Raw genomic sequence first — 19087 nt, 5'->3', positions numbered from 1 at the left:
GCTAAGCAACATGTTAAGGTAGGTAATGAAACCCTATACATAATTAAAGCATGAGTTGTGATAATATTTATTCATAGGTGTATCTACAACAGTCTTGCAGAACAAAGTAAAAATACGTATTATTTCTTTCTAACAAATACGAGTTGTTATTTCTGGTAAGTACTACATAAGAGTATTTTCCTTTCAGTTTTTTGGATTAAACTTTTTGCTTTCCGATCTGAATTGCTAAATGTGAGCCAGTATTTGGGGAAATATGCTTCTGAATGACAAATGGAGGACGCCGCTTTTCAGTGATGTTTCTTTAAATGTGATTATCTTTCTGCTCTAATTCCAAACCTTTCAGGAAAATCCAGTTTCTCAGGTCTTCCTAATCGGGAGTATTTCCTAACCCTTTTGATCCTACGGTGTGTGATGTTGATACTAAAACCTGTTAAAACGTGAATGAAAAAGGTATAGCTGTATTAGACAAATTAATGTGAGCAAATGTCATTAGTTCAATCTTTTTACTATTTTTTATAGTCTTTAACTACATAAATAGAAATATTTGCACTGGTAAATCCATAGCTAAAATTGTTCTCTGTGAGCGTAAAACGAGGGCATAGTAATAACATGCTTTAACTTTTCTATGAAAGTTCATATTCACTGCTGTCTGTGCATCCTATAAACTCTCTTTAGATTGGATATTGGAGTGAAGTGGACAAAATGGTTGTGAATCCTCTTGATGGCCCTCTTGGAAATGAATCTTCAGGACTAGAGAATAAGACTATTATTGTCACCACTATTTTGGTAATTAACCTCATATTTTGTCAAAAGGCAGTCTGTCCTCTGTCCTACAGTGATTTGTTTGTCATCATTATGTTAATTTAAATATACTGTCTTTTTATTATTTAACATTGTGACCTGTTACTTATTATGGTACATAAATAAAATCTGTAAATTAAGGAAATGTATGTGATTCGGTATGCAGTTTTGTTCTGTAAAAGACAAATGATCATTGACTGAACATTCTAGAAAGTTAAAATTTTTAGACCTGAAAATGTATGGTAAATACCTGCTTTCAAAGGAGAGGAACTTTGTCTGAGAGGCAGAACCGTAGTGTTAGTTTTAGAGAATGGAACTTGCCAAACAGCAAAGAGACTGGTTCTTATGCTTCAGAATTGTAGCTGCTTGATATTGGTGAAGTGTAAAGTAAAACATTAAAAGCTGTATTCTAGTTGTCTAGAAAATAACATTATGTACTGTCACAGAACAGCATCTTTCTGTAAGTTACACAGCTTCTTTATCAGTTTGGACAAGTCACAGGCTAGCATAGGTATTTCACTGTATGCAAGAATAGTTCGGTAACAACTGAGCAAAGAGGAGATACGTTAGTTTAATATGACTTATGACTCATCACCAGTTTTGCTGATGATAAAACTTTACTGCACAGTTATAGATATCTTATGTATTTTTTTGTATAGTAATTCAATAAAGATACAGCCTGGAGAGCTTGAAGTGTTTTCCTAGGGAGATATGTGGTTGTGAAATAGGAGTAAATTTTCTTGTATTAAGACAACAACAAAAGCAACTAAATACCTTTGCCTTCTTCCATCCAAACTATATGAGAGAAAGAAACTGATTTTGGAACTTACTTTTTCTTCTCTGAATGCATAACTCCTGTTAACATTCATGGTCATTATTTACATACTGCTGGGAATCACTATACCTGTAAGTATTGTTATTTATGTATGACTGTGGAGAATGCAGCTTTTAATTTTGTTAAGGACGTGTCACGTTAATAATTAACGTATACATAGCATGTGTGATTCAGATGTTATCTTCTCTCTTTTTTCACATGTAAAAAGAAGCATATTAATGTATGAAGTGCACAACTGATACGTCTTTACCAAGTAGCTAAGGCAAGTTCTTTCTGTGCAGGAGTCCCCATACGTCATGATGAAGAAAAATCATGAAATGCTTGAAGGAAATGATCGATATGAGGGCTATTGTGTGGACTTAGCTACAGAAATTGCTAAACACTGTGGATTCAAATATAAGCTCACAATTGTTGGGGATGGCAAGTATGGGGCCAGGGATGCAGACACGAAAATCTGGAATGGGATGGTTGGAGAACTTGTTTATGGGGTAAGAAAATCTTTTCTAATAAAGCCATTAAAGATGACTGATGGAAGGAGCGGGATTTGGTTTATTTTTCTCTGTAGAGTAGAGGAAAATTCTCTAATTCCTTTGATAGAGAATTAGTAACTTGTATTGGCATGAAAAGTTTTGAAAGTAAAACATGGGATTAGAATTTAAATGCAAATGAAGTTGGGAGGAAATGAGTGCATATTTTATCCTTCTGACCAGGTGAAAGGCAATGTACTTTACTAACACTTTTAAATGTGATACGCTTTTAAAAGGGCATTTGTAAAAAGGGAAACTTGTAATATGCTAACCACGTGGTTATATGCATTTCAGTAAGAAGAGTTTCAACTAAAAATTTCTGAAATTCTTCATAGGATGTTCTTGGTGAAACTAATGTTGCTGGTATCTCTGCCGGCCTATTTTCCGTTTGTGAAATGCAGTAGAAACTAAACCTTTCTTTGCTCTGATCATTGTATTAGCTATTATTTGCTTTTTTTCTTCCTTTACAGAAAGCCGATATTGCAATCGCTCCATTAACTATAACATTGGTGAGAGAAGAAGTGATTGACTTCTCAAAGCCCTTTATGAGCCTGGGGATATCAATAATGATTAAGAAGCCTCAGAAGTCCAAGCCAGGAGTGTTTTCATTTCTTGATCCGTTAGCATATGAAATCTGGATGTGCATTGTTTTTGCCTACATTGGGGTCAGTGTAGTTTTATTCCTGGTCAGCAGATTTAGCCCATACGAGTGGCACACTGAGGAATTTGAAGATGGAAGAGAAACGCAAACTAATGAATCAACTAATGAATTTGGGATATTTAATAGTCTCTGGTTTTCCCTGGGTGCCTTTATGCAGCAAGGATGCGATATTTCGCCAAGGTTGGTTACTCGCCCATTTCAACTTTGTGCATTTATGGTCTCAGCCATCTCAGCCAGAGGAGGGTCATGGTGCATATATTTTCACTGTCATAAAGAAATTATTTTTCTAAACTTTTTACCTCCCTAAATCACAAAAAGTCCTTGAAATAAAAGCAGTTGCCTGGGACACAGGGTCATGATGTATTTGATCGATACTGTCTTAATGTCGATCATGCATTTGCCAAGTGAAGTTATATACACCATACAGAGACTGTAAAATGCATAAGGTTCAGGTCATTCCATGCCTTCTTGGAGGGGTACCGTGTTTTTGCTGCATATTCCCATTTTACAGTTGACAGTGCATACAGTTCACAACAACTGTAATGGGAAAAAAGGGTAACATACTAGTCACAAACTACACAGGCAGCGCTTTCCCTCTAAAACTCGCTACATATCATAACGCAGTTATTAACTCACTGGTTTTTTACAGGAGAGCCTTGAACTGAAATAAAAGTCACGTGATGGCTCTAATTTCATGTGAATAGTTGCAAAACACTGCTGGTTTTCCATGGCCTGGTTTTAGAAAAGTCACAAAGGAAATCGCTAAAATGAATTTGAAGGTCCAGTTTATAAATGCTTGATTCCTTGTGGATTTTTACCTACTTTATTAGGGACAACTGTAAAGCACTTACATTAATTCCTTTGCAGCTCATTAAATATTCTATTTCCCTTGCGTACAACTGGTTCTAGCCTTGATTCAGCAAAGTGGTAAGTAGGTAGGTAAATAACTACTTGCAGCTTGAAGGAATACAGTAACAAGTGAAATAGGGCAACTGGGTTTAAGGAAATCAAATCAGAAGACCTATCTAATTATACTAAGCAATTTAGCTTTCTTCTAAACATCCTAAAGTAAGACAGGGAACAGGTCAATTTCTAGTGAGTCTAGTGGTTAGTGTGCAAAATAAATCACATCAAGGGAGCATTTCTTAGATAGAAGTCATGCATCCCAAAAGGCAACAGCAGGTTTTCAAGTTGTTCTACTGCGGAAATAGCAGAACATTTATTGTGTGAGAACTTTAGCAATTCTGCGTAAAGGCTGGCATATCACACTGATATGTACCTTTATGATGAAAGATGCGATGGATGTGGCATATAATACAATAAGAACTATAGATAAGAAACAAGACAGTGAAGAGAGAGCAAATTGTTTCAGGTCATGAGAAGCTGTGTTAATTTCAGTCCTGTGAGGTTTTTGTATCAATTACACACTTCACAGGTTTAGTTGTCTGCAAAGTCCCCTATTAGGTGGAAAATTATTTTTATTGAATCAAGGCCATAGTAGAATAATGATTTTTTTTTTTGTTATTATTTTACTGGCTACTAAAGCATGACAGTTGTTGTGCACAGTTTGATAACTTTTGAAAGATGATGTAAGAATAATGATAGTAAATGGTCATCATAAAAGGTGCATGAAACTCGAATCATTTTGGAGATTCGAGATTTAGTTTCAGTGAAGTGTTTAGCAGCACTTTATTTCATTGCAAACATATTTTTGAGGAAAGTGGTTAGTTTGTATATTATCTGTTTATTATTAAAAAGGAAAAGGGCTGAAAACACCTCAGTTATTTTTGTTCTTGCACTAAAACTATCGCTGTGGAATTTGGACTCCCCACAAATGAATCAGAGTAGATATGAAAAGGGGTATTTTCAAGCATCAGCAAAATATCTTTGTGAAGTTCAATTTTGCACTATTGCTACTATCATTTCTCTAATAAAAATGACAACCACTGTAAGAATTTTAGAGTAGTTAAGTAACTAGGGTTTCCTGACTTTGAAATAGAAGGTGGTGCTGAGTAAGACTGGACCACTGGAAACTGGTCTGCAATAGCAGTCTCCATGTTGCCATCATGGGTAGCACAGAAACAATAGAATAGAATAATATATTATAGGATAATGATAACTTACAGCAAAGTTAACCTCATCTTTTCTGGGATGTGGGTATACTCTGCACCTCTACTGCCATATAATACCTTTGTAAGTATAAAAAGTAGTGCACAAATTTAGGCAGTTGTGCACAGAAATTGTTATTTTAGTGTTTAATGATCTGATGAATGAGGTGCTTGTAAAGTGTGGGTTCCTGTTGGTGTATAATTATCAATCTTGAGAAACTTTTCGAAATGTACATAAAAAAAGAAATGATTTATTTAACTGGGACAGACCTTATGGGAAAATTTTGAATACAAATGACAACCAAAAAAATTGTACATATAAAATGTTATGTGGGAGCATAAAGTCTGAATTGGCATTGAGCTTATTCCTTTTTTACAAACTCAGTGGCAACTTTATTTGCTGACAGATCATGGGCTTTTGAAGATTATTATCATTTATAGCAGGTGTCATCACTACAACATGAAGTGCCATAAAATCATCAGTTATTAAGTACGCATTGTCAGCGATTTTACCTTGCAAATAAATATTTATCATATAATTCAATCTTTTGATTGTAGAATTATTTTATACTCAGATTACCTCCGTGTGAAAATAAGTATGTAATATTTTTTCAAAGGTGACAGAAAGCATGTTTGCAGAATACTTCTCAATTTTGAAGGAACTTATAATAATTTCTTTTCTATAGTCCTTTTTAATAACATATTCTGGACCTTATCTGACTGGATTTTCATGTAGTAGAGTAAATTAGTGAGTCTCTTGTGACATGGAATAAATCTTTTAATATCTGAATTGTCACAGACATTTTATACAATAACACTTTGTCCAGATTTGGTTGTATTTATTTTTGCTCCCAGTTTAATAAATCAGCTTTACATAACTATCATCTTTAAATGTTTATATATATATATAGTTATATTTATCTATCTATCTAAATATTATGTCAGAACTAGTTTGAAGTCTCATTCACAATACAGTAGGCTGGGTGAGTGATTTGTAATTTGTTTATTTAATAGATAGAGGAGACAGATCAAGACATACCTAAGCTACTGCAGCGCCTTAGTACTAGACTTTCAACTACGTGCACATTTCTGCCAAATAATTAAGCACATCTTCAAAGATAATGTACTCCTTGCTATAATGTCTTGTTTGGAAACAAAGTAGTAAGTAATTTCAAAGCTTAAAGGATCATTAAGAAAATGTCAAGTTTGACAATAATGGCAATATCAATATTTCTTTTCTATTAGTTTTCTAGCATTGAAAATAATTGAATTTCTCTAGTTGTGTGTTCTATACTGTTTTATATATTTTCTTGAGTTCTCTTTTCTTCTCTCTTCTTGAGCAGGAGATGCAAAACAAAGATCCATAAGAGCCCACCTGCTGCAGTTAAAAACTTCAGATTGTTATTATTTAAAAATACACTTCACCATTTTTCTGTATTATCACTGGTGGTTTCATGTTCAGTCCTCAGTTTGTTAAATGCTTGTATCTTTCAAAAGTTGTGTGCACTTTTTAGTTTATGGATATTCCCTGGACCAGTTTTTATTGCAGATAATGCTATTTGTTTCTCAGTATAGATTGTCCACATAAGCCGTTGTTTTGTGGAAAACAGTCTTTGTCTGAATGTCTTAGGAAAATAAGCAAACTAAAGGAACTTAATTTTTAAGGGCATACTGGTTTATCTGAAAGCACTGTCTCACTGATTTTGCTTGATCCTCTGCATAGTGTCACGCAAATTCTATTCAGAGGGAACGACAAGCTTATGTGTTAAATATAGCACATTATGATGGGAGCAGTTTCCAGGGTGTTCATGACTGAAGAACTGGATCACTAAATTCTCCCTAAAGTAAACTCTGGAGTCTTGATTTTGGCAAAGTCCAGGAGATGTAGTGGAGTATGCCTCGATTTCCCATCTGATTACAAGATAGCCTGAAATGCTTCCCTATAGTATAATGCATCATTTGCATAAAAGTGATAACATGTGTTCCTTTTTAGGACTTTCATTTCACTTTACAAATCCATTTCATACTTGTTATTAGATCCCTGTCTGGGCGCATTGTTGGAGGTGTGTGGTGGTTCTTTACCCTCATCATAATCTCATCCTACACGGCTAACTTAGCTGCCTTCCTGACGGTTGAGAGGATGGTGTCTCCCATTGAAAGTGCAGAGGATCTTTCCAAGCAAACAGAAATTGCTTATGGGACATTAGATTCTGGCTCCACTAAAGAGTTTTTTAGGGTAAGAATTTCTACTTTTTAGACTTCTGTTTTGTTTTCAACAGGTCTTGGCTCATGTAAATGTGTTTTCCCTAGGCTTTGTAAAAGGTTACTATAAAAATGTGACATGTGCAGCCGAGCTCGCAAGTATAAATGTTTTTGTTTATTCATTATCATTACATTCTATTATCTATATATAAATATAAGAGTTATGTTATAAATAAGCAAAAGTGACTGCAAGGAATTATCTGAAAAATATTCCACTGTAAAGTAAAAAGGTACGTTCAGAGAAAGGAGTTGATGTCATTCATCTAAGCTGTCAGACAGGAGGTAACAATTATAAACAAGGCTATTTAATAGTTATGTTATATTTTAGGTAATGTCACAGTGAATAGGGGACATGGGAAGGTTCATGGTCATGGTCTAATAAGTATTTCACATGATTTTTCAAGCTTGCAAATGGGGAATGGGATACAACCCTGTTAGCTGCAGTAGTAAATCCATGCCTGCTTTTGAATACAGTTATATTTGTATTTGCATTACAGTCCTGCCTTGGAAGCCTGTCATTCCTCACCTTCTGCCTCTGTCTATTTCGGTTTCAAAAATGCATGAGACTTATAATGTGTGAGTCTTAGGCTGCCCTTGAGACACCAGCTAACATGGAGAAATCCATCCAGCAAATGAGTGAGACACTAAGGCTGCTGGGAAAAACATTGTGGCTGTTTTGCCTTGTGTCTCTCCCTGTAGTGGAAGTGGATCAGAAGTGGATTGGAAGTGCTACAAATACGGAAAACCTGTTGTTTTCATATTTTTTTAAAATGGATTATGATAATGGTTGGTTTAAACAAAATGTATTTTAAAATAGTTATAAATATTACATTTACATTTCAAACATAGGCTGCCATAAAAGTGAAATGAAACAAGTTCTCACAAATATTTTTATGTACTATATAGTTAGAAGAGTAACTGCTAGATTATGGTTTTCACTGGATCCTGTAATGCATCCTTAACTGGTAACGTACCAAATAGGAACCATACATGTTTCAATTGTAGAAAAGCATTATTTTCTGATTTTGATGATAGGTCCGGTAATAAGACCTGCTGCTGATTGCATTCCTGTCGGCTAAACCAAAACTAACATCAGGTGTGTAAGCCAGTAAAAATTAGATGGGGTTTGCGCCAAGATTGTTTAGAAGCGTTCAGAAGCATACAAGCATGTGTTTCTGATTTTGTGAGCATAAACCTTTTAGATCATGGCTATACTGGCGACTGAGCGTGAACTAACAGTAGGTCATGTCAGTTCTTTTGAACAGTTTCTCTTTAGAGATTTTTAGGCTTTCTTTTAAGACAAAAAATGTTTGTATGTGCATGCATCAGTATGTAGTGTTTGTTCTCCTAGCACATACATACATTTTCCAATTACACTTTTACACAACTAGTATTTCTGGTGATTACCTGAGCATTAATAACTTACTTTTGTAAAAATCAGGTGGAAGGTTTGTGAGGGCATATTCTTCACCTTTTCTTAAGTTAGCTTTGGGTCTGCACAAACAAGGCTGTAATGATCTCTGGAAATTTCTTCTCAGCAATTTCTATCACAAGCAAGTTGGTACTGTGTAATGCAACTTCTTAGCCTGATGGCTCTATCGACTATTTGCAGAAAATCACTTAAACTTGCCCAGTTATTTTTCAAGAAATAATAGCTATCAGAATTTCTTTCTAGAAGATCTGAAACTCAAGTTTTAAGAATGCAACACTCTTTGCTGGAGGCAATGTGAAAGCAGTCTCTAGCACTAAGGAGACTAAAACTTCACCCAGAGTATGTCTGTATGGTGACTGGATTGGAGTGGATGTGTGATTTTTATATGACCTGAAATTAGGACTCAAATTCTTTCAACCTCTGGAAACAACCTGAGTATTTTTCTAGCAGAAAGCTAAAATGGACTTGCTTTTTCTCTGTCACTGTCATGAATTAAAAGAAACATTTGGGGTTTTTTCACAGTCTGTTTTCTCTTCGAGAAGTGGCATTGTTTGCAAATTTGTTTTCAATTGATGGAGCGTATAGTGGACCTTAATCTTCATTAGCAGAGCCCTAATTCCTGGAACAGCACAAAATTAGGGATTGTTGTATACTGGGGATGAGAACAGTAAACTAAATTTTCTTTGCTGCTAAAACATGTTCTCTGATAATACTTTACACAAGTGTAAAAGACATATTTCTGAGCATTTTCCAAAATGGAATTCTCAGCAATAAGCAAGGTGGTGGAAGTTAGCTGAAAAAGGCTATCCTGAATAGCTGAACATATATATGCGATGTTAGTTGAAAGAAGTGGGTTCAAGTCTTTGTCCGGCTTCTATGACTGCTTAAATGACATGAACTCGTTGAGATGTTACACTAGCTTGGGTATGTCAGGGATGTCACATTAGCTTGCTTTCTGTTTTGTTTTAGTATTCTAGTCTTACAGCCACCTACAGTATGTACATACTAGTTCATGTCTGCAATGGCTGTGGCTGGCTCCAGTGGCTACCATGGTTAGAAGGACCCAGGTGGAGGAAAGATAGTGGCTCACCACACACTCTACAGACAGTATGGGAGTAGATGTACAAGCTAGTCCATATCACTTGACTTGGAGATAACAGCCTTGGCACTCATGACAAAAGGATGTATTGGCTTTGCACTTTGCCCTGTTTTAGGTACATACTCCCTAGCTTCAAAGGTAATACAGTCTAGTAGGAGATCTTCTTGCCAGTGGTGAATAGAGCATCATTTGGCACTGAATCAAGAAACATAACTGAGAAAAGGGGATGAAAAGGCATTGTACTCTAGTGTTGCTAGCGCTGCTTTAAGATGAGAATCAGAAGCTTTGTCCATCCTGCATAGAAAATATCAGTGCAAAACTAATGGATTTAACAGTATTTTAAAAAGAAAAAAGTAATGACAGAGCTTTGCTGAGCAGTAAACAGCAGCAGGAGACTATTACTTCTTAGTAATAATGTTATAGATACATAATTTTTCTTCAATGGAAGATCTGTCAGGTCTCTTGATTGTATATTTGTAAATAACAGAATGTGTAGCAGTTTTCCTAAGGAAATCTCATAGCTGCTACTGGGAGAACTGTGAGTATGGTCAAAGTCTTCAGAGTTCTGTTCCACTGAGTTGGGCTACTTACCACTTCTGATACTTAATAGTGCCTCTCTCTTAGGGGGATAGTGCTTTTAGAGTTCTTAGTGCAACTGAAAGCTTAAACTAAGATATATAGTGCATTGCTGTAGCATTTTTGCTTGGGTTTACAACTTGAAGTAATGGGCAAAAACATTGAAGAAAATGTGTGTGGCTGTGGTTTTCCAGAAATGTGGTGTTTTTCTCAAATCACTAGCAGATTGTAGTGGTGAGAGTGTGAATAGGAAGCACAGCAAGCACTGCTCAGAAGATCCAAGATTCATTTCAGTTGATCTCGTACAGGCACATCATCTCTATAATTGTCAGATCACAGATGCTGCTTGATGGAGCAGTAAATGGTGGGGCAGTGGAATTTCATCACTCCGGTACGTACTATTGACACTATCCACAGTTACACAGTATTTTTACCTTCAGTGATTTCTCAGCAGCTGCTGTAAATGCAGTTGATGTATGCATTAGCCAAGACACATAGTTGAACTTTGAAGGGAAAACAAAGTCACTAACCCAAGAAGACAGGCTACTGCTCACCTGACACCGCAGAAATTAATTTTAAAGTATTGTCTATATGTATTAACTCCTGAAGTTGCCTTGATTGCTTTCATGGGCTACGGCACTGGAAGAAAGAAGGAACGTACAATTGTGTAAGTATCCAAGCTTAACATTCACTGGAACATTTCCATGCTTTCCACCTGCTTGAAGGCATATTGAAATTTAATATCAAAGTGATACAAAGAGAACAAAAGCTAATTATTTTTGTGCTTTCATCATGTTTTTTGCTGTATGCATAGCTCTATTCATCGAAAATATGAACAAACCTGATAGTCAAATGAAATCAATCATGCTCCCTTTTTTTCCACTTTAAAAGATAAATTGTAACTAGTCTCATGTGTAAGGTAAGAAGGCATCTCAAAAAGAAAAACTGACATACAGAGCAATAATTAGACTAATTTACATTCTCTCTGTCTGCATTAATTTTTATTTAAAATCTTTTTATGTGTAACTATTTTGAACCAAAAATGTGGCATGGACGGACCAATCTATTTTGTTCTAACTGTTTTGATGGCCTTGAAGAGCAGATCCTCTGCCAAAGTAAAAGCAAGCAGAACTGCTCCATAACAAAGAAGTATTCTTCAGCTTTGACTGAAAAGACTGTGCAAGAGTTGCTTATTCTTACTTAAGAGGCAAGAGTTCCGGAATGAAAAATTGGGCATTGGAAAAATGCCAAAAGGATGATAATCCTTGCTGTCTTACAAAGACATCCTCTTCCATAGTGAAAAGCCAGCAACAAGAATAAGAAGAGCTGACAAGACCCCTTGAGTCATTTCTCCTGCAGAAGTGTTGTCTGTTGGAGGCAAAGAAAATTTGGCCTGAAGATTAGTAGTATTGTCTTTTCTGACGATCTTCAACACGGTCCAGTGCCTCTAGGTTTATGAGTACTTTGAAATATTTCTTTAACTTATAAAGGTATTTAAATTGATGGTTGTATTCAAAAAGAGAGAAAACATACAGCAGTCTGTCTGTGAACCTCAGTCTGTCTGTGAACCTCAGTCTGTCTTTATGTTCATCAAGATATTCAAGCTTCTATAAAAACCCCGCAGGAAATTTCTAAAACCAGTGAGAAGAAACATTCTTTTTTTTTTCTTTTTTTAAATGGAATTGAGGTAAAAAATTATGAATCATACCTCAGCCTCAATTTTTGAAGCTTAAGATGTAGAAGAATTGTAGAACATATGTTTCCAGAGTTAAATTTTGACTAGCTCTGCAGAAGTCTTTGAGAGGCGAAGGAGACAAAAAGAGTCAGTTATGAAATATTCTGTAACTTCTACCATGGACTTGGTTCCTTAAGAGGCAGGCGCATTTCATGAATCTGAAGGAGATACAATTAGAGAGTATGGGTTTGGCTTTTTAAGTTTGACAGAAAAAAAAAAAGGTACGTAGCTGAAATGTTGAGGAGAGGTAGACCTGAGCACTGCGATAATGAAGACCGCCCTTTGCATCCAGTAGTATATTAGTGAAGATATTGTTATATTTTTTTGTGGTCTAGAGGGCTCAAGTGATTAATTTTCAGTTGTCGTTTTTTGAGGTCCTTGCATCTGGGCAGCACACAAAAGAATTGATTGAGGCCATTGTGAGACTAATTTTAAAAGAAAGAATGCACTAATCAATACTTCCTTTTTTTTCTCAAAGCATCTCTTTGTTATTTTCCAGATTTCATTTTTTTTCCCCCTCCACATTACCCAATATCCTGATGTCTTTTGCAGACAGCCCAGTGAGCCTAGTGACCAAAACACTGTGCTGCTTCAGAAACCTTGTTATGTATATTACTCAGAAAGTGTAATTTCAACTTAGTATTTGCAGAATATTTATTAAAAATAAAATGTATTCCTTTCTAATAGAATTTTCCTTCTGTGTTTGTAAGGACAAATTGTGTCTGATAAAAGAAACATACTATTCCCTGATCTTCTCTTTCAAGTTTTCATCAAGTATTCTTAGATGTTCTAATCAAAGTATGCTCTGTATTAGTTAATTTTTTGCTGGGCAAAAGTGAATTTGCAGATTCGTAGTGGTTTGAAGATTCTCCAGTGTTGTGTAATTTGTTTTCTAAATTGATACACTCTAAAATAAGTATAAATGAGTATAAATTCTGTTTGCACTACTTCTGGGGGCAAATCATTCCATAACACCCCACTTTTTATGATTAGGAACATTCTTTTATTTTCCATTCTAAATGTATTTACAACTAGTTTATTCTCAGTTATCACAGTACATTAATTATTATTATGTAGATTTTATTTCCTTCTCCATGTTTATTTTCCTGGTGCATTAATACAGAGCGAGTATGGGGTTTTTCTTCTGAGATTTCATCTCTATCAACAAAACTATATTTATTCTTGTTTTCCAGGCAAGCCATTTTGGCCCCCAGTCATCTCATAGTTCTTCTGTGCGTGCGTGTGTGTGTGTGTGTCGTAGTTTGAATTATTTGTTCCTGAATGTGGATGAGCAGAGGTGTACATTGTATGCTATCTGAGATCTCAGCAATACTTTGTATAAAAACATTAATATTTCTCTGCCTTTTCTGGAAATAGCTTTCTCCCAATTGTATTGCACTGTTTTCTGGTAATCATTTTGATCATAGTGATAGATTTGCATTTCTTTCCTCAGGTTGTCTTACTGGTCCCAAAGTGCTGGACCATGCTTTTGAAGTGGAAAGTTTCGTTTAATTTCTATCAGTATAGTGCTCAGAATTTTCCACTTCTTATATATAACAAATAAATAATTGCCCATTGTCTGTCTTGATGTGTTTTGATATCCCAATTTCCTTTCTTATCAAAAAGAAAGCTAAAGTATACATATAGATTATGGTCCTATGTGTAGATTGTCTTTGTTCTCTGCATTTCTTCCCACCACACAGCAGATACACTTCCCTTCTCCCATTCTTTTTTCACTCATGAGGTTTGAAAATCTGCTGCTGATTGGTGGGGTTTTTTTCAGTTTACATGACATACAGTTTCCTTTATGTTGTCAGGTTTCCCCTGATCCAATCAAGATCCTACATTCTACATTCGTATTACAGTGATGTAGCAAAGCTGTAGTAGTAGATACTGCAACATGACTGTAGTACAGCTGTCCCTCTATCGGTAGGTTTATTACAGTAAAGTTAGTTCTAGGAGTGGACAGCAGATTTTCCTTGTGACCAGCACTTCAAAAAGAACAGTTGGATTTAGGTCATCAGTGTGGAAAATAGTTTGTGTGACATTTATCTGAATTTTTCATGAAAGAAGATTGAAGTGGTTGGCTTTGATTTTATAAGTATGCTGAATGATGAGGAGGAATTTCGATTCTGTTGAAACTGAAAAGAATGAGTCTCGGAGGAGGAGTCATTTCAGCAAGTATTTTAACAGCCGTTAAATAGCCTTGAAACTTTAACACTAACATCCCTTTGTAAGACAAGCTGCTTGGACGCTTATCACATGAAGGATATGATGACTACATAAGGTCCTTGTCTTGCACATTCTTGGAGAAAATTATTTTAAGTAGGCTTTTGAGGAATAAGTTCTTGAGGTGGAATTTTTTTACAATTTTTATTAATAAGATCAAATTTAATAAAGATGTTTTAAGTAGCTCAATTAAGTTGTGGAAACTGGAAAACTACAGAACTGCATCTTGAGAACATGTAATTAATTTTTAGCAGTACTGAATGAAATTATCAATATATTACAAAATTTAGATCTTCCATATATTTGAACTTTAATTCACTGTAAATATTCACCCAGTATAAATGAGGTTAAGTATTTTAAAGTACTTAATCCTGAGCTAATTAAAGAGGCTGAAAAACTACTTTCGTTCTTTTCTGTGTTTTTTGGTTGTATCAATAATTGATTTACTGTGTAAATTGGCAAGATTACACATTTGTTGTTACACTCCTAGCTACTGATGATGATATCAGTTCCTGTCCTTTTATTCAGTATGGAAGGTCAACAGGATGGTTACACAAACCATACTTGAGAACTAAAGTTCTGCTCCCGCAGTACGAGATCATCGTCTAGTAGAATGTTGTCAGTCTGAGGAACTATTTCTGTCAGTGACATACTAATTGCAGCACCCCAATTTTAAGAATAGGTCTTTGAATGACAAAACGGGAAAGTTATCTGATGACCCACAAAATACAGTTAATTAATTTCATAAGGCTTTGCATAATTTAATTTCCTAATGAGTTTCTTAATGAAGGCAGTATTTTACATTTAAATGGGATGTGTACTTTGTAGTAATAATTATTTTCATAGTCAAAATGCCCAGTGGTGACATGGTACTATAAAAAAAAAAAAAGTGTTACGCCCGGGGGCATTTTTATATCAGTTATTGTATTTTCATAGAAGTGGTAAATAATGGGAGAAAAAGTGTTCATTGTGAATATTAGGGTCTTGTACTGTCATGTTGGTGTTGATTGTCATACCAAAGTTATAATTAGCTTTTAACATTTCATATATGCACTGAAGTGTCACCTTGGAATAGCAATCAGCCACAGTAATTAAGAACAGTGCAGATTATGTAAATATTCTTGCGTTCTTGTAGTCAAATAATACAGCAATCTACAATGGTTCTTTGTTTGGATCACATGATAGAAAGTTGTGGTGGTTTTTATGAAGCGCTGCTGTCTTTTAGGTTTTTGGTGCCATTAAAGAAAGAGGACGTGAGAGAGAGATGTGAAAGCCCAGCATGCACACAGGGCATCCTGCATTCACAAGAATTCTGTTTCTTCATGATTTAGTTCGCTCTTGCTGATGACTGCATGCTTTTCCTAGTGCAGTTTAAGGAGATGAAGAAGATTATTTGCATAGGAGTAAAATACACGGTCAACTATACTACTGACCAAATCTAAATAACAATGTACTGTGCTTTCATTTTTCACAATGTATTTGAGTTAGGGTAAGTGTACATGCTTTTTTTAAACTATCAGATAATGTTTGCTTTATGAGTGAGTGTGTGTGTGTGCACAGAATGCTAGATGAAGGTCTCTTAGCACTGCCCTTTTCTACATCCTCTAGCACTACCTTTCAAATAAAAGACAAATTCTGAAAACAAAAATGAAGGAAATGACACAGTTATGAAAACAGAATGAATTACTAAATATAATGTGTAGCAATATAAGCAAAAACCTTAGAAGTCACAGCTATCCCCTAGCTAGTGCCTCATTGCTCTTTTTATGAGTCTAGACAAGGTCAAGGACTAGGTAGGGATCAAGACTCCGAGCTGTATGAATGCCAGCGTTATGTTTTTCAGCGTTCATGGCTGCAGAGGACTGTGTGGTCATGGCAAATTCTGAGTGTTATTTCCTGGTAATGTTTTTCATTACAGGTTTTTATTTCCATGGTTGCTGGGTCAGGTATTCCTAAATTCATTTATATGGCAAGAACCCTGTGAGCCATCTAGTGGGAGGTTTCATCTTAACACTTGACCGTTTGGAAATATGTTCCTTGTGCCTTTTCCCATTGAACCGTCCAGCACCAGCCTCTCAGTCTGTCATGGGATTTCTCTCATCCTTCTCACTTTCCTGTTGTGACCAGATTTCTGTGAAGTGACAATGAGGAGCTGCATTTTTCTGAGGTTGAATGACAAAAGCAGAATAGGCTTTGATACACCTTTGTTAATTGGTGTATTTTAAAACCTGTAAAAGCTCATTTTAATCAACAAGGAAACAATGGAGTAAGAAAAGGCAATTAAGTTAGTTTTTGAACCTCTTCATGACAGTTACTTAATGGGAATAAAGAATGCTTATTTATTTAGTATTTGAATGTTTGTACGAGAAGAAAATAATGTTTTAAGTGTTAGTGTTAACTTCTCTTCTTCAACTTGGGATCCAAACACCTTCTAATGAAAGTTGTAGTGACAGCAGCTGGGTGTATGATGTCTGTTTTGGGTTGAACTGAACCATGTAAGACAGCTCTAAACCATCTTGAAGTTTCCCCCCTTTATAAAGCAAACCTATGGTAATTTATGAAGTATCGCTGTAATGTTTTTTGTAACACTATCAGAAGCTTGGTGTCTCTTGCTGAGTTCATAGTGATAAGTCCCATGCAGCAAGCTGAATGTATGCTGCCAAATGAATGTTGATGTATGGTAGGAATGGGATGGAGCATCTGGGTTTAATTAGAGAGTAAGTTTAGAGAATGAGAACTCAGGGAAGATTGAGCTCCTTCATATGAGGCTGGAGACTTTTGAGTCCAAGCCTGAGTAGGCTAGGAAGGAGGAGACTGAGCACCCTGCAGAGCTAAACCCTGGTAGCTCTACTGCCAGGGAAGCGAGCAAAAGCAGCAGGACTCAGGGAACAGATGACAGAAAGCTATGCACTTAGGATTTAGACTTTCTTTATATTCTCTGGTGAAGTTGACTGAGTCTCTCAGATATTAAACGGCGTGGCTGACTTGGATCTGCAGGTGAGTCTCTTTCAGGCATGGAAAGCCATTTGCTATCTGTTATAGGCACTTACCTATATCTGTCTATGGATCAGGTAAATTATAGGCAGAGAAAAGTTCAGTGTTGGATTTTTACTGATAGCTTATAGATTGCTTTGTGAACTACCTTTTCAAATATGGTGCAATATAACGTTTTTAGGATTCCCCTAGTTTTTAGGATCATCTTGTATGGAACAAGAACAGTGCATACACAGTATGGCAGATGTTCCAAGAATCTGAGAAACCCACTGTGCCTTCAGCACACAGTTATTTTTCTCAGTCATTCTGGTCCTGCTGAGTATATCCAACTCTTTTGATATTAATGGGTATACTGAGTATGTTAGATAACTGATCAGAATACGCAGCAACTGATCTGCAAGGGAAAAGCCATCTCTGCCAACGTACATGTAGATTTTGGTAATGGTTGCAATATTTAGATGTTAGAAAACTTACAGTGGTTCTTAGTACTGCCAGAACTTTTAATACTAGTAGACAGACAGAGACCATGGAGAATTCTGAGCGTCGAAACCTTCCTAGACTACATTTCTGAACAGGAAAATAAGGGTAAGTCTGGGAAAGTGATAATGTTGTACTACAAGGACAGTGAAACCTTGGGGGATAGTGAGGGTGTTACTGGTACTTTTATACTCGATTCATTTTGTTTTAAAATGGTGTGATTATAGATGTTATGTATATAGCAGAATTGCAGTTCTGAAGCGTATGTTAGAAGATGTCTTAGAAAAGAAGTGCTTCTAATATGTTTTATCACAGTACAGATTTGGTATACTTGCACATATAATAGCAATATCTGGCAGAGAACTAAGATAACTACAAAACAGAATGGTCTTGGCTTTTGACAGCAAAGTAGAAATGTAACAATAGTTAAGTTACATGCAACATAGCATTCCATTTGGTAGTAGTTTATTGTCTACTTCATATCATTTAGATTGTCTCTTTAAGAAACTCATTTAGGGTTGATTGTCAGCTACCCTGGTAGTTCTAAGATATTTTGATCAGACAATGTAGAATGTGAAGTGTTAGCACATTTAGGTTTTCTACTCAGCTTACACAGGAGGAGATGATATAAACCTATGCTTTCTTAATTCTTCATTAGAATTGTGCAGTATGTGACAATATGAGAAATCCAGCTTTATATACTGTTTCTAGCTGGTGATGGTTACTGTCCCTGACTTGTCGTATGTCCCATTCTACCTGCTGTTTCTTTGATAATACTGCTTCCTTTTTGGTGACGTCTAGGTGACAAACTTTGTTTTCCTCTATTTTTTCCCAGGTTAAAAAATAACAATCAGTTGGTAGTTAAAACTGCCAGTTATAGTTATAACTACCAATTGGTTAAAGCAAAAGAAACGTACTTCAGGTAACAACCTTTCTGAAAGAAAACCCTGACCTGCTGAGTTGAGTTGGTGAGGCATGTGGAGTATTACAAATAAGAAAAGCCTTGAAACAGGTTCCTCACTATTAACATTCCCTTCAGGTTTCACAGCAATGTTAGTTTCCTCTGTGGAGCAATCTGAAGTTTTCTAGTGCCACTGACACATTTCAGCTCACCTCTCATTTGCGTAACGCACAGCTGCAGAGAGCTGCAAAAGAGAAGATGATGTCGTTTGAGTGGGAATTTCTGATGAATATTTTGCTGAAGTTTGAGTATAGATCTTATCTTTTAATCTGGCACACCTCTTACAAAGTGGAAGTAGCACTGTTTGCTTCAAATCTTTAACAAATATAAATAACAAATAAAAAAAGATAACAATGACAGCATAATATTAATAGAAAAAGAGAAAAAGAT

At 35.7% G+C, this 19087-nt stretch overlaps 1 protein-coding gene across 3 annotated transcripts in view; it reads left to right on the top strand.

The window, feature by feature from the left end:
* GRIA2 (glutamate ionotropic receptor AMPA type subunit 2) overlaps positions 1 to 19087 on the top strand; it is a 93714-nt gene that overhangs the window by 70853 nt on the left and 3774 nt on the right. For all 3 annotated transcript variants that reach the window (XM_054202578.1, XM_054202577.1, XM_054202579.1), the window contains exons 9-12: positions 676 to 786; positions 1918 to 2124; positions 2634 to 3004; positions 6970 to 7168. In XM_054202578.1, the coding sequence (XP_054058553.1) occupies positions 676 to 786; positions 1918 to 2124; positions 2634 to 3004; positions 6970 to 7168 (888 nt within the window). The remainder of the gene's footprint in view (positions 1 to 675; positions 787 to 1917; positions 2125 to 2633; positions 3005 to 6969; positions 7169 to 19087) is intronic.

Source organism: Rissa tridactyla, chromosome 5 (genome assembly GCF_028500815.1).
Source record: "Rissa tridactyla isolate bRisTri1 chromosome 5, bRisTri1.patW.cur.20221130, whole genome shotgun sequence".
Lineage (NCBI taxonomy): Eukaryota > Metazoa > Chordata > Aves > Charadriiformes > Laridae > Rissa > Rissa tridactyla.
The sequence above is the reverse complement of the archived record's forward strand: the minus strand, read 5'-3'. Positions and strand labels throughout refer to the sequence as shown.